This window comes from Pinus tabuliformis, chromosome 3_2 (genome assembly GCF_031772625.1).
Source record: "Pinus tabuliformis cultivar Carrire ecotype Pingquan chromosome 3_2, CPIR1, whole genome shotgun sequence".
NCBI lineage: Eukaryota > Viridiplantae > Streptophyta > Pinopsida > Pinales > Pinaceae > Pinus > Pinus tabuliformis.
In genome coordinates this window covers 283,553,217-283,580,355 of record NC_142302.1, presented here as the reverse complement: position 1 = coordinate 283,580,355, position 27,139 = coordinate 283,553,217, and the positions used below count along the sequence as shown (strand labels likewise).

At 38.9% G+C, this 27,139-nt stretch overlaps 1 protein-coding gene across 1 annotated transcript in view; it reads right to left on the bottom strand.

The window, feature by feature from the left end:
* Positions 1–26,250, bottom strand: part of LOC149180729 (immune-associated nucleotide-binding protein 9-like) — a 176,497-nt gene extending 150,247 nt beyond the window's left edge. Inside the window, exon 1 of the mRNA XM_089416249.1 lies at positions 25,943–26,250. Within this exon, the coding sequence (XP_089272375.1) occupies positions 25,943–26,150 (208 nt within the window). The 5' untranslated portion in view covers positions 26,151–26,250. The remainder of the gene's footprint in view (positions 1–25,942) is intronic.
* Between the last annotated feature and the right edge of the window lie 889 nt (positions 26,251–27,139).

Genomic DNA, 27,139 nt, shown 5'->3' with positions numbered 1-27,139 from the left:
TGATGTAAATATGATGAAAAGTGACTAGAGGAGGTAGATACATCAGTTAGAGTTGCTTTGAGGATGAATGAATCAGTTTCCATAGTTTTAGAGGCAAGCTGTTCCACTGCCTATTTTTCAATTCCTAGTTTAGATCTTGTTGAAAGAGCTCCTTGACTCATAGATTCGACCCCTGATGGCTAGCATAGGTGGTTTGATGCTGATATCTTGTACTTTCTTAGTCATTTGTCAAGGTTGGACTCTTGTGGATGCATTGAGCTATTTTGTACATCACTTCTGCAGTTTGGCAAGGAAATGAACCAGGGTTTTGTAGCATTTTGTGGGATTCTTGTGGTAATGTGAATTACCATTGTTTTCTCTTCTACTATTTAGTTTATATTATGTTTTTATGTGCCATAATCTATCTTTTTTTGCATAACTAAATGAATCAAGATTAAAGGGTGGAATCCATTGAGGTTCAGTGCTCTGCCTTGGAGTTTTATTTAGTTTTAAATGTTTTTTTTTCTGTTTGAAGAGGACTCATGAAACTTGCATGCCCTTTCCAACTCCTCACCAGTGTTTAGACTTACCATCACATTCATTTCAAAGTGCTAAAACACTTGCCTACCTCTCCCCACAGAAAACTCTGCAAATCTGAGTTAATTTCCTAGACCCGAAGCTGCCTTCCTCATCTCATCCAGCAACCAACCATTAAAATCAATCAAATTCCTCTGAGCATATAACTAGCCTAAAATTTGTATTCATATCAGTCATCTCAAGCCTTACTTGCCATATTTTCTTTGAGATTGACAAGGAGAGAGCCCTCTCCCGACCTAGTAGGGCTAGCGACCAGGTTAAGCATGGTTTGATGTTACCCTAGACCTGCCTTTCTTAGCCTGAGGTAGATCTAGGCCCTAACAGGGTCACCGAGGTGTCCAGGGTAGGACTGATGTTTCTGTTGTCCGGCAGAGTGTTCTACAATTTTCTTCTCATGGATGTATTCTTGTTTGTTGTTGTCTTCTCGGAATTTTTTTGTGTTTTCTTCTTTGGACCGGCTGGTGGATCAGCCTTCCTCATCGGCAGTCTCATATTTTGTTGTATTTTCCCAAATGTAAGGGGAACCCCTTTACTCCTAAGATTGTAATGGTCATTTTCTCTTGGGGACTGCTTCTCGGTGTTCGTCTTCAGAATTTCTTGCGAGCACTGATATGCATTCACCACATGCCTATAACTTGATCCTTCATCAGGCACAATACCTTCATCATTATCTCTGTCATCCGGCTGCTCCTGCATACTACTCTCTACATCTAATGTATGGCTGTATACCGAGGATGCGACTCACTTCCAGTCCGAACAGAAACTCTCAGGGTGATGTTCTTCATGGAATGAACATAACTTGGGGTCTGCGCCCTGTTCGAAATTGAACACAGAGCTTTGCGCAGTTTTTTGAGCGAACCAGTTGCTGCCTGATGAGCTGCTTCCTTGTCTCTGTTTGGGAAGATGGCAGTTTGCAGATGTGTCTGTTTTCCATTTTTTGAGCTCAAAATATTCCATTGTCAATTTCTTGACAAGGCGAGTGAGGGTTTCAATATCATTTTCTTCCTTGTCTCTACCCTTGCTCGCCATTGCTTGGGACTTCCTGCTTGCATCTTTGGAGTCCTTCACTAGTTCATCATCATTGATGACTCCAATCACCTGCAAGTATTTCCCTACAACAATAGCCTCTTCACTTTTTCCAAAAGCATGGGTTTCACAACTCCCTTGATGAACTTTGCAATGTTGGTCGGTAGTGCGGACATGTAGTAATCAACAATGATGGAGTCATGAGGTTTTGTGTGCACTGCAAATTTGTTCAATATGTGTTTAAAACTCTAGTTGAAGTGTTTTACCTTTTCTTTCCCCTCCATCTTCATGCTTCCCAATTCTTCAAGTAACATGGTTGGGGTCTTGTCGTTAGTAAACTTTTCAAGGAACATGCATTTAAATGCAGCCCACTTCTGTATGGAGTTTGGTGGAAGGCTGTGATACTGTTGAAATGTGGGAACAAGAATATTCCAATTTTAATTTGTCCTTGAACTAAAATTGAGAATTAAAATTCGAATTTAGTCTCACCTGCTGCTTGAAAAATAATTAATTAATTCACCTTGAGTTAACTAGTTAGAGAAATTCAAGCTAGAAGTCTTTGTGAAGTCATGCAACAATTATCCCTTAAATTAAGGAGATTATTCCTTAATTAAGGAGATAAGGATGAGTTATATTTGAGTTGTAATTAGTTAGCTCAGTTAACTGAGTTAAGTCCAGTTAAATTAGTTCCAAACTATTTGAGGAACTAATTGTAAGTTCAGTCAGTTAATGCATGCATGCATCCAACTAGTGTACTCTAGATAATTGAAGATTCTCTCATCAATAACTCATGCATGTCTATTCGAAGAAAGACCCAGTTGAGATTAAAGATAGGGACAATGTACTATCAGTTGCATGAGTTTTCCTATAAAAAAAACTCATGCATGTAGAAGGAATTCATTCCTTGAGATTTGCGCATATTTATAGGGTGTAAGATTAGTGTCACACTTGGTGATAGCTGGATCACTCAGGAGAAGCTGCAAAAGGAAATAGGAGCTTGGAGGGCAGAGGAGAAGGCATATGAGCAGTCTATTTTTTCTGTGAGCATCAGTCAGGGATTGTACTGAGAGCTAACTAGCCGTGAGAGCTAAATCTTTGTGTAATCCTAATATGTTTCCACTTGTATGATAATACAGATAGTAGGGTTTTTCGTTGAGGCTTTCCCCTGAGTATTCTTCTATGTTTCATGTGCATTGATTCTGCTTCTGGTTATATGTGTTCTGCTTGATCTTGCTTAAATCTATTAAGCTTCCACAAGTTTGATTATAGAAGTATATTAAAGTATTTTTCTTTAGTTATATTGCATTATCAGGTTAATCTACAATCGTAATTTCTACGTGGTATCAGAGCAAAGGTTATCGAAGCTGTGAAAAGTGTACAAAGAAGAGAATTTGAAGTTTGAAGTTTGGGATTGCAGGTACAAGTCGAATTCATCTCATACTTCAAGGTGGTCAATGGCATTCTATGGCTTGAGACTCGAATATGCGTTGGAAGGCAGCTCGAATTACATAGCATGGAAAGATAGAATGGAAGTTGTATTAGAAGACAATGGTTTGAAGGATTTCATTGAACAAGAAATCCCCAAGCCAGTTGCAGCTAATGCATAAGAATTGTCTTAATGGAAGAAGTGTGTGGCAAAGGCGAGAAGGATTCTTCTGGAGGGAGTTTGAGACCATATTGTCTCGAGTCTCCATGGGAAGGATTCTCTGTTTTCAATGTGGAAGACATTGAAGGACCTCTATCAGAACAATAGCGACCAGAGGAAACTAGCGCTCAAGGATAAGCTTTGGAAAATCAAGATGGAGAAGGGTGATACTATTTCTACATATCTTAACAAGCTCACCACCTGTAGAGATGATCTTGGTAGTGTGGGAACCACCACTGCCAATGATGATATGGTGAGCCTTTCTCTCCTCAGTCTTCCAAAGTGTTGGAATAGCTACCAGAACTCTGTGAATGGAAGAGAGAAATTACCGGATTGGGAACGACTATCGTCAGATCTCATGCAGGAGGAGATCAGGAGGAGCACTCGAGATGGTTCTTCATCAAAGAATGACGATGAAGAAAATCTCGCCTTAGCGAGTAAGGAAGGGAAAGGGAAAGGGAAGGCTTCCCATTCCAAATCGAATTCTTCTCATGGAGGGAAGAAGAGTGACAAATCTAAAGTGAGATGGTTTAATTGTCATGAGATGGGACATTATGCAACTAATTGCCCATCGAAGAAGTCCAAGAGGGGATCCACAAAAGAATCAGAAGGTGAGGCATTAGCCTCTCAGTTTGAAATGGACTTTACCCTCATCACATGTATGGTTTCATTGATGGTGGGTTGTGTTTGGTATCTTGACAGTGGAGCCTTATTCCACATGACCGGCGATAAAAGTTTATTCAGTACCTTGGAGGAGAAAGACCTCAAGATGCGCATAGAGATGGGTGACGACAGAAAGTACAGTGTTTCAAGTGTGGGCACGGTTTCTTTTTAGAGGGAGCATTGAGCTCCTCTCACCTTGACAAATGTGAAGTATGTGCCTGGACTGAACAAGAACTTGGTATTGTTCATGATGGTGGAGGACAAATTCTATGATTTTGTCTTCAGTAAAGGAAAGGCATTCTTGAGACACATAGCCACAGGTCAGACAAAGAGGATTGGGATTCAAGTGAAGAATCTCTATAAACAAGAGGTAGATGATTGTGCTGCATTGAGTTCGAAAGAAGAATTGGTGCAAAGCCAAGACATTGGCGAGTTATGGCATAAGCGGTTGGGCCATTTGCATCATGGGGCCTTGAAGATAATGCAACAGATATCTACAAGACTTCCCAAAGGTAAACTTGAGTAAGTTGACACATGCAAAGGCTGTACCTTGGGAAAGTATGCCAAGTTTTCCTTTCGTGATCGAGACAGTCAAGAAGAAGTGATCTTAGAGTGAGTTCATACTGATTTTTGTGGACCATTCTCGATGATATCCACCATGAAGCAAAGGTATTATGTGATTTTTGTTGATGATTATTCTCGTAAATGCTGGATTTATTTCATGCAGAAGAAGGATCAAACCTTCTCAAAGTTTTGTGAGTTCAAAGCTTTGGTTGAGAAAGAATCAAGGAAGAATATCAAGGGCTTGAGAAGCAACATTGGTGGAGAATATGTCTCTCAAGAGTTTAAGGACTTCTATGCAGTGGAAGGAATTAAACGGGAGTTGACAGCACCTCATAACCCATAGCAGAATGGGGTGGCCGAGAGGAGGAACATAATGATTGTAGGGGAAGCACAGGCGATGTTGCATGACCAAGGCCTATCACTTCATTTGTGGGTTGAGGCATGCAACACAACAGTCTATTTGCAGAATAGAAGCCCACATCACATACTTGGGATGAAAACACCAGAGGAAGCTTTCTCTGATAAGAGACCAGATGTGGGTCACTTTAGGATCTTTGGCTCATCGGTATATTTCCATGTGACAAAGGATGAACAGAAGAATATTGAGTCGACAACTGAGTTGGGGATACTTGTGGGGTACACTGATACACCCCACAACTATTGGGTGTACTTTCCTACTAGTCAGAGGAAATTGGTCTACAAAGATCTCAAGTTTGATGAGCAAAAGGCCATGCGAGTTTCCCTTGAGAGGGAGCTCCAACTACAGGCTATGGAGGAACTCTTGGTTCCTAAGGAGGAGGAGCCTCAGACTGATGCATAGTAGCTGCATGCATAGGTTCTAAGAGTGGAGACATCCACTCAAGCAGAGTCTTCCAGAGATGGACAGAAGCACACAAGAGAAGCTAACAGATTGCTGTCATATGTGAGAGATAATGTGGGAGAACCATCTTCTCAACACAGATAGAGGAGGTCACCTGAGAGGTACATTGGATACATGGCACTTGTTGGGGAATGTGTTGAGACCAAGCCATCTTCCTTTGAGGAAGCAGTGTAGCAACCGATTTGGGTTGATGATATGGTCAAGGAGTATGACTCCATAGTTCGGAACAGTGTTTGGGATGTGATTCCATGACTGGAGAACAAGTCAGTTGTGAGTTCCCGTTGGCTTTACAAGGTAAAGCAAGTTGCTGATGGTAGTCTGGAGAAGCATAAGGCAAGATTTGTTTCCCATGGCTTTTCTTAGGTTGAAAGGATTGATTATGATGAGACTTGTGCTCTTATCTCAAGGTACTCATCTATCAGATCGATGTTGGCACTATCGGCACAGATGGGTTGGAAGATCCATCAAATAGATGCGAAGACTACCTTCCTCAATGGCAATATTGAGGAAGAGGTGTACATAGAGCAGCCACAAGGGTTTGAGACCTTTGATCTTGAGTCACATGTGTGCCATGTCAAGAGAGATTTCTACGGGCTGAAGCAAGCACCTTGTGCTTAGTACACTAGGATAGGAAACTACTTCACCGAGTTGGGCTTCATAAAGAGTGAAGTGGATGCGAACCTATACCACTTCATGGTGAAAGGTATGTTGTTGATCATTGTACTTTATTTTGATGATCTCATATTGATAGGTGATGATCAGTTGATCGTGTCTTGCAAGGAGGACCTTGAAAGAGAATTCAAGATGAAATACATGGGTCTCATGCACTACTTCCTTGGCATGGGAGTGTGGTAAAAGGATGGGGAGTTGTTTGTGTCTTAGGGCAAGTATGCTACTGAGATACTCAGGAGATTCCACATGGAGAAGTGCAAGCCCATGCAGACTCCTCTAGCAGGTAACTGGAGGAAGGAGAATGCAACTTCAGGTGAAGCAGTAGAGGCTACTGTGTATAGGCAGCTTGTGGGTTCACTGATGTACTTAGTGAACACACAACCAAATTTGTGCTATGTCGTGAACCAGCTGAGTCAAGCAATGGTTCAACCTACCAAGATGTTTTGGAAGGCGGCTAAGCAGGTTTTGAGATACCTCATAGGCACATCTCAGTATGGATTATGGTATAAATGGATAGAGGGAGTGAAGCTACAAGGCTTCACTGATGCAGATTGGGCATGGAGTCCATCAGATTGGAAGAGAACATCAAGTGGAATTTTCAACATTGGGTCAGTGGCAGTTTCTTTGTACAGCAGGAAACAGAGGTCAGTTGCACTCAGCACGGCAGAGGCCGAATGCGTGGCTGCAATTCAGGCAGCACGTGAGGCCATCTGGATGAGGAAAATTTTAGCTGGTTTGTTTGATTAGAGGATGGATACAACTGTGATCTATTGTGATAATCAGAGTTGTATCAAACTCTCTGAGAATCTAGTATTTCATGACAGGTCCAAGCACATCAACATTCAGTATCATCATCTCAAAGACTTTGTGGCGAGGAGTATCATGTTGTTTCAGTATATTTCAACCGAGGAGCAAGATGCTGACATTTTGACTAAGGCATTGTCAAAGTGTAAATTCGAGTTCCATCGCAACAGGATCGGGGTGACAGATAATCCCTTTCTTGTTGAGAGGGGGTGTTGAAATGTGGCAACAAGAATATTCCAATTTTAATTTGTCCTTGAATTAAAATTGAGAATTAAAATTCGAATTTAGACTCACCAGCTACTTGAAAAATAAATAATTAATTCATCTTGAGTTAATTAGTTGGAGAAATTCAAGCTAGAAGTCTTTGTGAAGTCATGCAAAAATTATCCCTTAAATTAAGGATATCATCCCTTAATTAAGGAGATAAGGATGAGATGTATTTGAGTTGTAATTAGTTAGCTCAGTTAACTGAGTTAAGTCTACTTAAATTAGTTCCAAACTGTTTGAGAAACTAATTGTGAGTTTAGTCAGTTAATGCATGCATGCATCCAACTAGTGTATTCCAGATAACTGAATATTCTCTCATCGATAACTCATGCATGTCTATTCAGAGAAAGACCCAATTGAGAATAAAGACAAGGAAAATGTACTATCAGCTGCATGAGTTTTCCTATAAACAAAACTCATGCATGCAGAAGGAATTAATTCCTTGAGATTTGTGCAGATTTACAGGGTGTAAAATCAGTGTGAGTGATCAGTGTCACACTTGGTGACAGCTGGATCACCTAGGAGAAACTACACAAGGAAATAGGAGCTTGGAGGGCAGAGGAGAAGGCATATGAGAAGTCCATTTTGTCTGTGAGCATTAGTGAGGGATTGTAATGAGAGCTGGCTAGTTGTGAGAGCTAAACCTTTGTGTAATCCTGATATATTTCTGCTTGTATGATAATACAGATAGCAGGGTTTTTAGCTGAGGGTTTCCCCTGAGTATTCTTCTGTGTTTCATGTGCATTGATTCTGCTTTTGGTTATATGTGTTCCACTTGATCTTGCTCAAATCTATTAAGCTTCTGTAAGTTTGATTGTAGAAGTAGATTAAAGTATTTTGCTTTAGTTATATTGCATTATCAAGTTAATATACAACTAGAATTTCTACAGATACCATGTAGTTGCGTGACTGTCGAAGGTACATGGAAATAATCTACAAGCTACGTCGGTGTGCCTAGTGATTGTAAGTGTCACTTGTGTCAATGGTTCTTTCACCATAGAGGGAAAGGGTGGTAGTGAGTCCTAAGTCGGTTGGGAGAAGTCCCAACTCTACTAGGAACACACAACACATCAAGGACACGCACAACTTTCGATGGAATAGTACACATAGATGTAGCAGTCACAACACAAAAGGGAAGATAACATGTATAACACCCATCGGATTAGTCTACGCGAGTGCACGATTGTTATAGAAAGTTTTATGTGAAAGGTATGTCTGATGTCCGGGAGCATAGTCAACATGGGCGAGACAGCGTTAAAAGCATATACAACACATTTTCATTAACATATATGTATTACAACAAGTGAATTAGTTCAAATGTTAAGTACAGGTTAAAGCAACATGCATTACAAGTGTTCAAGATTAGTCTTACAACAATTAGAATACATGTGTGAAAATATGTCGGCTTGTTAGCAAGCTTCTGAATTAAGTGAAAGTTTCAAGACACATCATTACGCCATACATCACTAACACCATGTAAGGGGTGTTGGAGCCACTACTTACTCCTCAAAGAAAAGATTACAAACTCTCACGGCTATGTGGGAGGATCTGAGGTGAAAAGTCCTTTGCATGTACAAATCATGGGGCATTTATAGCCAAGGGTGAAACTGACCCTTGTGGTTGTTCGACTACCCTCATGACTGTTTGACTTCAATGACTTTTCGACTTTACATGACTCTTAGTACAACAAGTGGGCCTCTTGGAATTCCACATTACATGACATTGATTGACAGTATGACCCATAGTAGAGATGTGGATGACATGAAACATGACATCAATCAACATGATAGTGTTGGTACATTTTTGCTGCTGCTAGTGTGCATGTCAAACTGCAATGCTACTGGGTGATGGATGTCCTCATGGTGTGTCACAATTTCACCTCTGCATGGCAAGGTGCACAGAGTCTTTGATGGTCATTGATTTTCTTGATGTTGCATTAACACATTTTTCCTTGCTTGTATGTTGGTAAGATTGGCAGGTTTGTCCATTTGTGAAAGGTGCATGTTCCTTCGTCCATCTGTTTGTGAAAAGCTTGCATGTTTTCTCGTATGTCCATCCGTGAACATATCTTTGCATGGTCATCCATTCACGAGAAAATATATTTACATGCATTGTCTATTCATCCGTTGGTGAACCTGTCCTTCTGCGTGTGCTCCCTTTGTTCATCCCATCCGTCGTTGTGCCATGTTTGTTTTTCTACCTGTATCTACAGTCACTCATGACAAGACGACATAAAATCCAAATACCTCCTAGTCTACCATGATGCTTGATCATTTCGGATAATGGGAGGCTGGCCTGTTGGTCACCTCTGCGCAGTTTCTGAACTAAGCAGACTACTGGGTAGTAGAGGACTTTCTCATGAAAACTGCACAATTTTTTGGGTGAGCCATCGATCGACTGTTAAGAGGGTTGGCTAGAAAAACTATGCAATTTTCTGAGGGAGATAAGGACGAGCACTAGGTGTCTGTCTAGCTTGTTTGCACAATTTTCTTAGTTAGCAGAGCAGGTAAGGTCTGTAGCCTCTGCGCAACTTTTGAGGGGACTGAATCCTAGGGTGGCTACTGGGTCAAACTCTCTAGTTGACCAACATGAAGTTTGATTGATTTTCTTGCAGACAGCACATCTCGAAAAGGCTTGTGTTGGGTAGTGGATCCCCCCATAGCAAGTATTTAGGGCTTAAAGCCTGAGGTTTGGTCAATGTAATATAAAGACCACACAAAATGTGGGCGCGGAGCATAAGAGTCTAGGGTTGTCTACCCTAAAACAATGTAATTTAATGAAATGTGGGTCGGCCTACTCATGGTCCACGAACCATGGGATTGTATAAACAGAGCAAGGCTCTAAGTGTAAGGTCAGTTAGATAAGTTTGGGATGAGGAATTAGCTCTGAGTCTGTAAGTCTGAGTCTTGGGTTGTTGTAGTGGTAAGAGGCTCTGCAGCTAAGTGCGCATAGGCCTGGTAGAGTCCATAGCTATGTGCGTGGACCCCTTTAGCTGAGTGCGAAGGGCGGAGTTGGGATTGTACTTGGACAGATAATTAATAAAAGATAAGTTGATCCTGTAATATTATGTGTCTATGCTTCTATTATTTTTATGCATCTCTTTACAATTTTTTGATTGTGTGCACTTATTATGAAGGTTGAATGATTAATGAGAATATTGGGCTAACATAATTAAGTTAAGATCTATAATAATAGAATAGTAAGGAATAAGGATCTAGACAACACCTCTTCGTGCTCTTTACAGAGCTACGCGGAAGCAACTGGACAAGTTGTGAAGGACACACAGTTGTGCGGAGCAGTGCAAGTGCGCGGGTTTGGTTCGCAAACTTCCAAGACCCTCATCAGACATCCCCAGGGTGTGGAAACCTGGTTCCAGCACCCTCCCATACTACTTATCGTGAGACCTCAGTTCGCGCTCTACGGACAGTTGCTAAAAGGGCTAGTATTACCAGGATTTGCTTGGCTAAATCACTTTTGAACTTGGGTGAAGCCCCATGTAGCCAACAAATGGTTCTATTGCCAGGACCGAGATCTGCTTAAGGGATGTCTAATGTCGTGCCACTAGAACCCAACAAAGAAGGAAATTGAAGAGTGGCTAGACAAGAATATTCACGAGTTCGCAACACAGGAAAATAGGACTTCATGAGTATCTAAGGAATAGTGGTTGGATCACTACTTGTACACTAAGATCCATGAGGTTTTCTTTGCATCCTTTCTGTCGAAGCTATATGAGTGGATCGCGAAGTTAGAAGACAACCTAGGAATGTGTAAGCTTGACAAACCACTAGTGTGGACTCCAGAGCTAGTGCGTAGACGAGAAGCCTCAGAGGATAAGCTAGCACGAGTTGTGGATCATTGGCTCGATCAGATAATAGGAGGATTTATCACTGAGTTCACAGTGGACACGATTGTGAGCTACAGCGAGGCAGAACGACGTTTTCTCAAGGGACCATGAGGTAAGTATATTAATTCTTTGAATACCTAGATTAATATGATGTTATGTGAAAAACGGGTTATATGAACACATTAATGTTTGGGACAATGTGGAGCGGAATTATCTATAAAGGTAGCGGGGAATTAGGAAACAGTCCCTTAATTTCACCTTTGCGAGAGAGCGAGGAAGAGCTTGCTAAGGTCTCTACGAGAAGCGCGGTCAGTTTGATAAGACAATGCATTCCACAGTTACCACCTCTACCCACGCCACCACCTACTTCACCTCCCTCACCTCCATCTCCACCCACTCCACCTCCACCAACCCCGCAGTTTGCATGATGAGTGCGATCAATCTTTTTGTATTCAGAGGATTAGGGAATGAGGATTTGGACCAGTTCTGGTTCATGGTAAGAGCAGTATGGGAAGCACAAGGGGTCATGAATGACAACATCAAGAAGGCTACACTGGTGAGCACACTGTAGGATCGCACGTTGACATGGTATATCAAGCACTCTAACGACCACCCAAACGCATGAATAGCAGAGATCCAGAATGAGTTGAACAAAGAATTTAGCTGGCTGAAATCAGAAACACAGTCAATCATCGGGTTTAAAGATATCGTGATCCTCTTGGCAGAGACTCCCTGGGATCTAGATCAATAGCTGAAGGGCATGATCCACGAAGCCAAATGACGTTGACAGATGGACAACATCGCGCATGGCTTGTGGCTTCTCTGACACCACACCTAAGGATGACATTGTCACAATAGAAGTTTTCAACCCAGGCCAAAACGTTGGAAATGGCAATGAGGTTGCATGGGACCCTGATACAAGACCCTGGGTTGGGAGTCTAAAAAATCCACGCACAACTACAAAATCTATGCTTGGAGATGTAAAGTTTGAAGCAAGATAGGGGACCACAACCAGAGGTGCACGAGGAAGTATGGTGTATAAAATGCAAAGGCCAAGGCCATGACAAAGATCACTATCCGATATTCACGAACTACTTGGTAGGAGGGGGACCGATGTCATTCAGACGAGAAGCACAGGCAGGGCTGATTACGACACCCGTGTTATGGCGCGCGATTTGTGAGATAGGAGGAAAACACACGACCGACAATTGTCACCTATTGCAGAAGTATACACAAACTCCACAACAACTGTTTTGTAATTTTTGTAGGTCGGTATGCCACGACGAGCACACTTGTCGCCGCTATGAGCACATGATTGATCGGACCCCAACCTATCAGATGTAGACACAAACGCGAGCCCTAGACCCAACTGTGAGGATGGCGCATGTTGGATTTCAGGGGTGAGGTCGAGGACGAGGATGAATGGGACCATGGGTAGGCTGACACACATCCTCGACACAGCTAAAGTGGTTGCACAGTACAGAACAAACAGGGCCCCAGAAAAAGATAAAGGCTTCCAAATTAGATGGGGAACCTATTACACTGACCGAAGGTGACCTATATGACATCGTCGACACAGTTCGCAAGGTCACCAGGGAGGTGCTCCAGGAAGAAATGACGGAGCAGAAGACTATGTTGGGGGCACTTAGGGCAGGACTCCAAGAACTTCAGGTGTGGCCCCCACAGAAGGGAACGGTAGCCATCTACGAGACTACGAGTACATCAACAACAAAGTAGTTGCTGTGGGCCAAACTGGCTAATACCGTCGTGCTATCGGTAGGAGCAATGACAGCAGAAAACACGAAGGACAGAGCTGTGGTAGGCTGGATCAAGGGACTTGGAATAAACTTGCCTACCCTTCCGCAAAAGATATTATACCAGCTGCAGGACAGAGCAACGACAGAGCTCTGCTGTAGGGATGGACATGCAGTACAAATGCTCAGTGAACAGCGAATCAACATCGAGCAACTAAGCCTCCAACGTGATGAAGCCATAGCACAGACTCAGCAGTTGGAGCAGATTGTTGAGGAAGCATGTCGCCACATCCCCGAGCTAGAGATTGTGACAGACTTACCAGTAGGAGTGTAGATCCACAAATTTGCCAGTGGATTTTGGGAGGCAAAGGAGGAAGAAATAAGGATACAGCTGGACCTCAACTTGCAGATTATGAAACTGTGGCTGAAGGCGTAGCCTTCTACACTCCCAGAAGTTAGAGAGCAGCGCCACCACACTGTTCAATCAAGGTTGGAAGCAATACAACACCGCATACAGGATTGCACAAGCTTGCTAGATCAGTCACTCTTCACGCTCACTTCACTGCAAGAAGACCCAACAATACAACGTTTAGAGACAGAAGTGTGGGAGTTGTAGCAAGCCTATGACAATGTCTAGGGGACCATGCTAACGATCACCCTTACTCAGTGACTGGCCAAGATGAAGGAGGCTCAGGCTCTCAAGGAATAGGTGGATGCCGCGCATCAGAAAGAAGCAGTGCTTAAAACACGCATGCAGTCGTGGCTCGAGGAAGCATTCATGGTCACTGCCAAGGTCGAGGGAAAGCTGGCACACATGCATGGACTATATGCACTAAGGCAAGAAATTTCCCTTGATAATGATACATCGGAGATACGAGCACAACTAGTACAGTAAACAGTGGAAGAATATGTTGCGGATGTCAACGAAGCACAGAAGCTGTTGGATGGACTTCACGCAAAGATCATCGCACCAGCCAAGTGACTTAGGACGAGTCACAATGATTGTGTTGGGGGCCTGTTGGGCAGCGGATCCCCCCATAGCAAGCTTTTGGGGCTTAAAGCCTAAATTTTTGTCAATGTAATATAAACAACCCGCAAAATTCAAGCGCGAAGTGTGAGAGTCTAGGGTTGTCCGCCCTAAAATAATGTAATTTAGTGAAAAGTGTGTCAGCCTCCCATGGTCTACAGACCATGGGATTGTATAATTAGAGCAAGGCTCTAAGTGTAAGGTCAGTCTAATAAGTTTGAGATGAGGAATTAGTTCTAAGTCTGTAAGTCCGATTCTTAGCTTGTTGCAGTGGTAAGAGGATTTGCAACTAAGTGCACAGAGGCCTGGTAGAGTCCGCAGCTGTGTGCGCGGACCCCTGCAGCTGAGTGCACAAGGTGGAGTTGGGATTGTACTTAAATAGAGAATTAATAAAAGATAAGTTGATTCTTGAATATTTTGTGTCTATGCTTCTATTATATTTATGCATCTCTTTACAGTTTTATGATTGCGTGCACTTGTTATGAAGGCTGAATGATTAATGAGAATATTGGGCTCACATAACTAAGTTAAGATCTATAATAATAGCACAGTAAGGAATAAGGATCTAGACAGCACCTCTTCGTGCTCTTTACAGATCTACGTGGAAGCAAATGCACAAGTTGTGAAGGACAGAGAGCTGCGCGGAGCAGCGCAAGTGCATGGGTTCAATTCTCAAACTTCTAGGACCCTCATCAGACATCCCCAAGGTGCCAAAACCTGGTTCCAGCACCCTCCCATACTACTTCAGGTGAGACCTCAGTCCGCGCTCCGCGGACTGTTGCCGAAGGGCCAGTAGTACCGAGATTTTATTGGCTAAATCACTTCTGAACTTGGGTCAAGCCCCACGTAGCCAACAACTTGCTAGGTGCTTCTGCGTTAATCTGGTTGACAGTCGATCAAGTAAATGTCAGGGTGATGGTATGGCTATCAGAGGGGAATTTGGTCATCAGAACCTCAACAAAGTGACTAAGTGTGTGAACAAGTGAAATATGCATACGTGATCTTGCAAGCACTAGACGACGAGACTACTCAAAACCATTCAGACACACATGCTGAACATGACTGACCGACGATGTAAGCAACAAGCGCAACACTTGTGATTTATCATTGGTCGATCGTGATGACGCTTGCATGATAGTGCACATGACTCCGTGTGTGAGTGCGACAGAAGTTTTACATAGCGAACACAACAAGTACGCATGAAGAGAAAACCTTGAGTACAACTAGAACATGGTTACAGGCATGACATTGACATCAACATGCAAAAAACTTGGGTGAAATGATCAAGCAAGGTGGGTGTGAAGACTCAAACGAGCTCACAGAGTGAACCTAAGTATGCACAACCATCAAGTGAAACTCTCGAGGGAGGCTCCGAAATTGGGTGCGAGACAAAATTTTGGAGGGTGGTTGCAGCCGCTACAATAATTTGATACATCCATGTGCAACAATTCATTGAGAAATCATATCTTGTGGTAGCCGCAACATAAGAAGGTGAGGGCCAATGAGTATCAGGGTTGTTTTGATATTTGTTATTTGTGTTTTATAAGGCGGAGTTGTAACAAAAACAAGTTGAGTGACTTCTGGGCAGTTTGGTGCAAGTTTGACGGTGGTTCTTCCATGTTTCAATAGGTCACATGCCATGTAGCCATTACAGAGGCACCACAGGCCTTTTTTAGGCTTGTTGGAGGGGTCCGAATTCCTATTCCCTAGTGCATAAAAAAAAGTGACAAGCAGCGTGGGAGGAAATAAGGAAAAGGAGGCAAGATGAGTTAGAAAAGATGATTGTTGGAGGGATTAGAGAGGGTTGACATGGAGCTACAGGAAGCACTAATAAGATTGAAAACCTACAACAATTGCACCAAATCAGAGTACAGGTATGATGGTGGTTTTATGTTAAATTATTTCTAGGGAAGTGTTTCAAGTGTGGACAAATCTGGTAACTAGTGGAAGCCAAGTGGTTGGGATAACTTAAAAGGTTAGTAGCCTTAGCCTAGGAGTAGATTCTACAGCGATTTTTGATAGAGGTATTGGGAATCTTTGGATTATTGGAGGAAAGTGTGTAAATGTGAAAAGTAGCCCTTAATCGACAGTCATAAAGTGAGTTTGACCGCTAAAGGTGGGTTAAGTTTTTGGAAGCATATGTGGCACTTTGATGGACTAAAGTCATCACTAGGAAAGGCAGTTTGTAGCTCAGGTATTGCCCAACCTAGAGGAGCTGATTCGATAAGCCAAAGTTCATTATAGCATAAGTGACTTGTAAGAGTGATAGCAGACATCCCTTCTAGAGTCTCTATGTGTTGTTCTTTGATGGACTAAGGAGAAACTAGTGAGTAGATTGACAGCAGAAGCACCAGTAGGTTACAGGGTATGACAAAGCAGACGTGAGGTGCACTAGATCAGCTAGGCCATCAGATTACCTTATATTTATATTCTTGTGCTTATGGATAATTTAGGTCCATTATCCCTAGTATGAGATCCCTAGACTTTTGTATTATTTACTTGGTTTAATATAACGAAGATTGGGTTGTGGTACATACTTGTATAAAATTGCAAAACATTGTGTATATTTTGTGCACTAGTAGATTTACTATTGCTTATATTCCACTTTGCAAGGTAGATTTGTTGATATTCTTGGTCTGGTAGCATCAGTGATGTAAGATTTTATCCTATATTCCAGGATCGTCGAAGTTTACCAATTGGTGTCTCAAGTAGATTAATACCTACAAATTTTTGTAGTGGGAGGTTGATTCCCGCAAAGAATTATAGAAGGAATCTTTATGGTTTTCTCCCAAAATGGTTATGATCTAGGTCACTAAGTTTCCATCTAACTCTTCCACTGTCTCAAATGTTCCATATCTTGTTGGCATTTTTTCTATGACTTTTTGGTCCCAAACTTCTAAGGTTGTTTCGAGTCCCTAAATGATTTTTTTTGGAAATTCGATGAGCTAAGGGCTATCATTGCATTTACTAGCCTTGAAAGAAATTTTTTATCATTAGATATTTACTTTCAATGAGTTATCATGTTCCCCAAATGGATATTGTTTGCAAAATTTGTGCCCTTCGGAAGTTGATGTATGAACTAACTACTTCAAGGCCTACAAACCTTTTGGCATGTCATCTTCTAGGGTTAGGGTTTTTTACCACTACGGTTATTTATTAATGTTAAAAGGTCACTCTTGCAATCACTTTTGCAAATGCTCATACTTGTAATCTGTCTCTACACATGGATAAATACCACAGCAACTAGTTTGAGTTCTACAATACTCTACTATTTCATTTATTGATAAAATTTGGGTTTTCACCATATCACTGTTTGTTATATTTATTTGTAAGTATTTCATTTCCTTTGATTTCATTCCTTATACATCCTAGATCAATGGTAATAGAGAAATCTTCTCTTTGTTATTTCTTAGTGCATGTCCCTAATAGGATCAGGGGATAAAGAGTTGGATCTCAAGCTAGTTTCACCTAGGAACAACTACTTACATCAACTGAAGTGGCCTCCCATTGCAAAAGAAAAGAGGCACGATGGAGAAATAAATTCTATCAAGTTTTTTCTTAAGGAAGCACTTGCACGACAAAATATTTTCATGAGGGATAATTTTCCTCTTTTTCTTCAATGCCTTCCAAAAGCATCCAAGGCACATTAAACTAGTGGAAATTTCAGAGGTGTGAAACCATTTAATTTACTATTAAATTGTGACATCCCCATATTTTAAGACTAAATAGATGCACATGATTTGGATAATTAGTGAAATATATTTGAGGGATATTACTCTATCAAACATTTTTCTAACAAGGAAAACATCACCTTTGCACTCTTAAAATCCCTTCCCCATGTCAAATATTTGTTGGAAGGTTATTGGGAGAGAAAAAATGAAGATGAGTCTACAATATTAAATGCCGAAACCACTTTCTAATATTTAATTGACTCCCTTAAAGAGGAATTATATGTTCTAGGAAATTATGATAACTAATGCAATATGACGGAGATCGGATAGTGCTAGAGCACACTAATACTTTCCATACCTTCCACTCAAAACTAGGTAATAGAGACTCTAAAAGGCACCTAGTTGTAAGGTACCATAATAGTATACATACATATGTCCAAACTGATATGGAATTCTTGGAAATCTCCTTACTAGGAGATGCATATTGATATACTATTAAAATTCAACAAAAAAACAAATTTAAGAAGAAGGGAGAGTTTGATTCTAAAAATACACTACAAAATAAGTTTGGAAAAGGTGGGAAAAAATCACAAAAAAGGGGACAAAGAAAGGAGAGATAACCTTAAGAAAACCATCCCAAGCCACACACAAATAAGGGAAATGGGAAATTTAAAATGAACTTAAAAGAGTTATGTGAATTCCATAAATGCACACAGCACAAAATTGATGAATGTTGCTTGAGAAATCATTTTTGGTGGATCTTAAAGAAAATGAAATAGGCTTTCATTTTGATTCTGATTTTGAGAAAGATAAAGGAAATTAGATCATTAATCCAAAACCTAATGTTACGATGACAAATACAAAGACCCAACTAAAGGAGACATAGAAGTCTGAAGAGGGTGAGCACCTCTTACATTCACAGGTGTGGGTGAAGGGGAGCCCCCTACATCTTATTGTTGACAATGGAAGTGAAAAGAAGCTGATATCAATTAGTGTCATCAAGAGATTGAAGTTATCGGCAATGTCAAACTCCCAACCATACACCATTGGTTAATTTATCCATGGATAAGACATCCATGTTAGCCAATTGTGTTGCTTATTCTATGGCCTTAATCCCTTGAAACATGAGGTATTGTATTATTTTTCCACACTTGAACTTTGTGATGTATTTTTATGACCTAAGGGGAAATATATAGATTCTCCTTTCGCTAATGGACCTTGTCCTTGTTTAACTAATGGATACATATATAGATGCTCTCTCTTGGAGAATTCATGATCTCATATGAAACAACCAAGTTTGGTCAAGATCCTCACCTTGTGAGAGTCCAAATATGTTGGTGTAGAAAAGGATGGGAAATGGAGACCTCTTATTTATTATAGAGCAATGAAAAGAATCAATGTCAAGAAGAGATACCTGATCCCTAAAATTAATGATATTCTTGACCAACTTAAGGGTGCCAATACCTTTTGTAATATTGATTTGAATTCATGCTGCCACCAGTTTCTAATTGAACAACTTAATATATGGAAAACAACATTAAAATCTAAGGAAGGCCTTCTTGAGTGGTTTTCCATTCCCTAACAATGTTCAAGAAGTTGATAGATGATATTGTGTGGTCATTCAAAAACTCTTTTTTGGTTATATATTTGGATTATGTCGTCACCTTTAGTAGATTCTGAGCATGTTTTGATCACTTTATGGTAACACAAGTTGTATGTCAATATAAAGAAATGAAAATTTACATGCACAAAATTCAATATTTTGGATACATTGTGCGTGAACATGGGGTGCACGTAAACCCAACCAAGATCTAATTCATTTGATATTGGAAAACCACGAAAACTCTAATAGATATCCATAACCTCATAGGCGTTGCTAACATCGAAGGTTTGTGTTGGGGTTGTCTCATATCACTTGGACCTTAAGTAAAGTGACCAAGGGTGGAGAAAAATAAAAGTTTCATTGTTGTGAGTCACAACATAAGGCATTTGAGAATATGAAACAACACCTTTCCCATACACCAGTCCTTGCCCTACTAGACATGCAAAAGCTATTTAAGATTGGGACAATTACCTCTTACTATGTTATCAGTGTAGTCCCTTCTCAACCAAGACATCTGGTGGCCTATCATAATGAAAAATTCCTTGATACTATTTAGAGATGCCACTGCTATGAAGAGGAGATTTGATACATCGTGTAGGAATACCAAAAAAGGAAGCATTATATTTTTATAGGAAGGGATACAATCATCCACATTTACAACAAGCCCCTATAACTAATGTATAGACAAGGGAAATTACCAAATATACACTATAAAAATGGTCCACATGTCTACAACATTTCCATTTGAACATCAAATATAAGAAATGTAGCACTAATCATGTCATTAAATACCTCAAGTAGCCCCAAGGCCTAGCATGAACTATATTTCTTAATTATTGTAGGAACGAGTCCTTTAGGTAGCCAAAATTATATGATAATGACTATGATATCATTTCCCTATGCCAGATTTTGATTGTTGAAAAAAAGGTTCAATACTTCCATCTCCAAGATTTTCTCATGTGCTACATGAGCCGCCTTTGTGTTCCTTAAAGAAATATTCCAAGTTGATCTCGGACACACACTACAATCATTTGATAGGGAACTTTGGTGTGGAGAAGATATTAGTACTTAAAAAGTATTTCTGCTTGCCAAAAAATCAACAATATGTCTAGTGATATATCATATCATGCACTATATGTGCCATTGTTAACCCAACAATAAATAATTAGGGGTTGTACACTCCTATACCGACTCGAGATAAGCCCTAGGAGTTGGTCTCCATGATTACATGTTAGTTTTTCCATCCACTGAGAATGGTAATGATTGTGTGCTTGTGTTTTTTGACCTGTTCCCTAAGATATCCATTTTTTCACCATGCAAGAAGAATATCATAGCTAAATTGATTGCTAAAATCTTCTTTGAGCATGTTTGGGTTCATTTTGGGCTACCTAGGAACATTATTTCAGATAGGGATAGAAGGTTTCTTAGCACCATTCGGTCCAACCTATGGTCTTTGATAGATACCAAGTCAACCATATTAACCTCCTTTCATTCCCAAATAAATTGAAAAAAAGTGTTCAAGAAGGATATTGTGCATATCTTGTGCATGTATAACTCCAAGCATTTGAATACATCAGATAAAATCCTTCCATATGTTCAACATAGCTATAATAGATTCCTCCACATCTATATTGGCAAAAATAATTTTAATTTGTGCTTGGGGTTCTAACCATTGGCCCCATTTAATGTATCTATACCCATTGCATATTTACCAGTAAATTCCTCCCAGGCTCAAGTCGAGGAAGATAGAGAATCGAAAATTTTCAATAGATCCAACACCTCGAGTAACAACTTCATGATATCCTATAGAAATCCAATGCCACATACAAGCAATGACATCACTAGCATATGGTTCCACACAAGTTTTAGGTTGGTGATAAGGTGTGGTTACATTTACATGAACAGCATTGCACAAGCCCCCATAGGAAGCTAAGACCACTTTGATACGACCTCACTCAATTGTAAGGGTTTCCAGATAATTGTCTTTGGAATTAAGTATTCCTCCTTTCCTTGGCTTGCACCTAGAATTTAATGTGGAGTTTCTTCAACCATATTTCCCATGTTTGTTGGACACCTTAGAGGTAACTAAGTAACTGGCTCCCATAGAAATCAATCTTGACTACATTGAATACGCTACAATGGATCAAATCATGGAAATGAAGGTAAATAATACTTGTCGGCAAGACATAAAACTAAAATGGGTTATCCAAGTAGGTAATCTTCTTCACCAAGGCAAGTGGCTCACTAGTAGCCAAATTCATAATTATTTCCCCATCTAATGAGGGGCATTGATGTAATGGAGACCATTTCTTTGTATTGTTAGAGGATTGATCTAGGTGGGTATCGGTGGACACCCACCTCTTCCACTATCTCAATAGTTCTCTATATTCTTGGCAGTTTGTCTATGACTTTTGGGTCCCAAGCTTCTAAGGTTGTTTTGAGGCCCTAAACATTTTTTTTGGAAATTTTAGTGGCCAACGGTTGTAATGGCATGTCCTAGCCTTGTCCAAAATTTGTATTCCTCACAACTTATTTCTAATGAGCTATTGTGTGCCTAATATAGATTTTGTATGCAAAAGTTGCATTCGCAGGAAGTTGATGTTGCAATTAACCATCTCAGTGTTCATAAACCTTTTGGCATTTCATCTTTTAGGGTTAGAGTTTTAGACCTCTAGTTTTCTCTCTTTATGTTAGAATCCCATTAATTTTCCCTATTGTAGAAGGTTTTTCTAATGTGCATAGACACCATCTCTCTTTATTCATGGATAGTTACCACCATTCTAATTAGTGTGTGTTCTAAAGTATTCTAGTATTTCATTTATTAATAGAAGTTGGGGTTTCACAGTCTCGTTATGCTTTCTTTTATTTCTACGTGTGTGTGTTTCATTTCGTTTCTTGTCTTCTTTTTCATTCCTTGTACATATCGGATAAATTTTCCATGTAAATATTATTTTCCACATTGTGTAACTAACATAACTCATTTGTGACTGATTTCTTATGGTTCATGAAGAAGTGAATATTGTCTTATACAAATTCACCCTTGCCAACCTATCAATCTGAGTGTGTGCTAAACATCCACTCCATTCCTTATTATATGTCATACACAAAAGTATTATTCTACATTGTGGTTGGCCCAACCAACATGTATGGGTGGGATTAAGACATATTAACACATCAGTCTAAATAATTAGAATGTCCATATGATTTCATTAGGTAATATGGATCTTGACGAAGTTGAGTGTGATTAAGTATGGTGAAAATTGAGCTCCCAAAGAAATGGACTTTAATTTTTTTCTAATCTTCATGTAACTAAAGATTGAGATACGATGAATCCTACAGAATGATGGAATATATATGGCTATTCTATCACACATTTGAATAAATTCGAGGTGAGGGTTCTTTGACAAGTTATGAAAACTTATTCTATGAAGAGGTGTTGGATCACCTACAACTCCATCCATAATGTGAAGAGAAACATCTCCAATGAACACCAAGCATACAACTTGGTTTAAATGTGCCACAACTTCATGTCGTTGTCCTATTATGGTGAATAAATGAAGAATAATAGAACATATATGACCTGTGAGAACATTTTATTGTAGGGTAGTTTAGAGAATGGAGTCATAGCTTTATAGCTCTTGGATATTGTACTTTTGGTTTACGGTACTCATAAAATTAAACATGCAACACAGATTTTACCCTAATACACTACCAACATCAGTACTAGTGGCATTCTAAATGTTGTAATATAAACTTCATAACCTTCACAATTGCATGGGTTTCATGTAGCCCATGGTGGCACTCTTTCCTTTGTTCCTAAACTCTTTCCACCTACTCTTATTATGAGAGGTTTCTTGTGGCAAGAGGAAATCTTAGCAGATAGGAACATAATTTGTCTTGAATCTTTATTGTGCCCTATTTTGTAGGCATTATATGATGGTTTAAGGATGCGGTTTGGACTATTTATTGCATATTATAGCTCTTTCATCATGTTGTTGAAATCATAATAGAGGGGGGTCAAATGGAACCACCATAAACAACAAAAGTTCAAATTAATTGAAAGAAAATACTATTAAGGAAGCACACTCGTTGAAGAGAAAAGATGGCCTACTATCAGTGCACAAGAGAGTGAATTTTTTTTATAATAGAAAAGGTAACCAAAAAGAAAAACATTAGTGTTGATCACAAGTGGAATAGAGGGAGATGTTTCTCATAGGTTAAAAAATGATCAATGTCCAAATAGGATTATTTACAGATGAATTTTAACTGTGTATATGTACACTAATCAAGAGGTAGTACACCCTCTCAAAGTGGTATTACACACACTTGTTTTAGTAAACTAGGTTAGTGTTAACCGAAAACTACTATTATTACAATAAAATGTACACTCATGCCTAAACACATTAACTGATGGAAAAGTCTTAGATTGTCTTGGAAAAATGGGAGGATTACACCATTCTGAACAACCCACCTTAAGTTAAATAGGGGGCATAGAGAAAAATGATGAAATAGAAATGCTAGTTGGATTTTGAATGTCAAATTCAATATAGTTGACTATGGAAAAAATGCAAAAGTAAGTGGTCGTTTTAATACCCAACTCAATTATGAGAGTGAATTTTGAAATTTTAATATGGACTACAATTAAGGGTCAAATATAGATACCTCAAATGTAACTCACTTAATCAAATATGAGAGAGTGTGTGTATATCTAACTTGAATATAATTTCACCTTGATGAGGACAATACTATGCATAGAAAATTTCTCAATAGGTGTGCTTTATGCACAATTATAGGGTGCTTTCATGGTGTTTCAAGCACACCTGTTTAGTTAAATAGGTGCAAACAAAGTGCAACTATGGAATATAGAATTGATTTCCGACACCATGGAAAAGAGATGGTACTCGCTAAATAGAAAATGAACCAACGAATTTGATTGACAAATAAGATGTGCAAAAGGTGAGTGGAATTATAGATACCCAACTTGAATATATCTCACCAAATACATGTGATCGGTTTTATCAATACCCATAGCAAAATAAAGTTATTCCCATGCATACCACCCCTCTTTAATTTGAACCTTGGAAAGAGGGCATTGCGTCAAAGTTTACCCCTTTAATACTAAATGCAATCCATATAGTAAAGAAGTAGTCTACCTTAAATGTGGTATCTTTGACACCAACTAACATTTCACAATTTGTTGAGGGTAGTGTCAAGTAAAGGTATAAAAGAAAGATCCATTCAAACATGTTGATCAACTAAATATATAAAGAGTGGCACAAGATATCTCCAAAGTTGATGTTACTAAATGTTGTACATCTTCTTACCTCCCGAATTTGCACTTCGAATGTTACAATGTCCTCTAAGAAAGAATAATGCTAGGAGCACTTATGAATATTTTCCAAGGTAACGATGCACTAAAAAAGATTTTTTTGGATGGCTTACCTAAAATAAAATGGATGGAAAAAATTATGGAGTAAAAAAAAACACTAACTAGTGGTGAAAAGTATAAGGGATGCTCGCACCCAATGCAATACCATGTTGAGATTACAAGAGGGAAGCATCAAATAGGACCACCAACAAACCTTAAATCTTGTGATAAATTTAGAAACTAGTAACATTAAAGAAAATAACTCCTTAGAGAGAAAATTTGCCATAGCCAAATGTGTCAAAGAGAAAAAATTTTAATAACAATAAAGATAATCGTAAAAGAACAATATGTTACAGCTATTCAAAAGTGAAGTAAGGAAAGAACCCTAAAAAAACAAGAGAAACATTCCCATGAACTATAGACTCTAGAGAACAAAACACCAAAACTATTAGTAAACTTAGACATAAATCACTTTATAAAAAAAAAAGATATTCATAATTAAAATGACAAGCTTATTATTAAGAAATAATGCTTAAATATATATTCATATAAAACTCAACTAGTAAAATAATCTCACCAAACAAAATTATTAACAAACCTAATAAACTTTAATAACACTCCTTAATATAATTCGCTAATAACAAATATTACTTAAAACTAAATATTATAATTGATCTTATAATAAAAATATTATAAGTTAATAGTTAATCCTATTGTTAGTTTATGCCTTTAAAAAGTAAATATTCCTTATTTTCTTCAACTATATACATATACATATATATAATTTAAAAAATATACAATCAGATTTATACTGTTGCTTTGTGTTGGTTTTGGGTCCAGATGTGACTCCATAGTGATATCTTAGATTTATGCCATTGTTTCGGCGAATGGCTCCTCTAGCACGATTTTGTTGCATCGTTATATTAGATAAGGGTGTCGATTAAGCCGTTAGTTGTCGATGCCTTATGCTATATGTCGGAGGTCACTAGAATTCAAGGGAAGATCAAGCAAAAATGATCTGAAAACCATGAGTGTCGAGAGAAGAATATATCAAGTTCATTTTCTCACCCCCACTTCCGAAAAGAATCACAAGCCATGGAACTTGCTTTCATGGTCACCGTCTAAATGTTACTATGACATTTTATAAAAGTTTTTAGGGAGGAAAATATTTAATTTTTAAAAAATATTATAAGCTAGATACTATATTGGTATATGAGATTTTTTTGCAGAACAAGAAATTTATTTCTAGATAGTTATTTCACTGCTAAATCTAAAAAATTAATATGACATTTTATAGAACTTAAGGTAGGAAAATATTTAACTTTTAAAAATTATTACAAGCTAGACACCATATTGGTGTATGAGACCCCTTTCTTTGTAAAACAAAAAACTTACCTCGAGGCAGTGATTTAACTGCTAAATCTAAAAAAGCATACATATACTACCTCTCTTCTTTTGAACTTATAATCTCTTAAGAGAAAACAAATACTCTTAACCATTAAACCCACTCAAATGGTATACATAACAAACCAAATATTCAACAACAAGAAAATGAAAATAAATAAATAAGTTCGCCACCTGGCGTATCCATGACATTCACTTTTCTGCCGCCATTCATTTGGACTTGTTCCAACTGACAAGTGCCTGTAACAGCGGAAGATCTGGAAAGAGACTTAAAGGCCTTGCGCCCAAGGATGGAATTAGCAGTAGCACTTTTACCATTGCCCGTCTTCCCCACCAACACCAGATTGATCACCCCACTGGTAGGTGTTCCCTTTCCTTCCATTCTATCTTTTCAAGGTGCTGGATATTTGCTTCAGCAACCAATGACACTGTGAACGTCAAAACGCAGTGTCCCTTAACTCAATACAAGGTAGCAAATCAGTTTGCAGCCCAACTGCCCTTTATAACGTTCCCAAGTTCTCCGATTGAGTACGTCGTAGAGAGCGAATCACTTTGTAGGGAATATGATGATGTGCCGAATCACTTTAACTGAATACGACGTTGCGAATCACTCTGTAGCGGAATCGCCCTTTATAACATTCCCCATTCTTTAACTAAATACGACGTTGCGAATCACTCTGAAGCGGAATCGCCCTTTATAACATTCCCATTCTTTAACTAAATATCTTCATAACATTCCACACTCTTTAACTGAATACGGTGTCGCGAATCGCTTTGGAGCCCATTTGCTCGGATTCTTTATCTGAATACGACGTAGCGAATCACTTTGTAAGTTAAATTCACAAATGCCATAAACACATATCAAAAACTGAATGAAGTACGGGTTAAAGAAATTAAAAAATATTGAGTAGCTTGCCAGATTTGTTTTCGTTAACCATTGTAACTTCATTTTCATCTGAATGTCAGCTTCATATTAATGTCCACCTGACATCCTTAATTCATTAATTGAGGTTGAAAAATTAAGGGGAAAATACAATTAAAAGATTCACAAAAACATCTTAGGTTTTCTTTTTACGTGTATCATCTGTGAACTCCATAAATTTGTGATATACCGTGAGTCACTCTAAATTTCTGATATACTATGAGTTTACATATTTTTTTACATTGAGTTGTAAAAATTACTAACAAATAAAATACTTATTTACTAAATATTAAAGGAATTACTTACAGATAAATTACTGATTTACTAAATACTAAAAGAATCATATATATTTTTACATTGAATTGTAAAAATTACTTGTAAATAAGAAAATAATTTATTTTTTACTATTATGTAAAATATTTTACTTATATTTGTATAAATATTCAAAT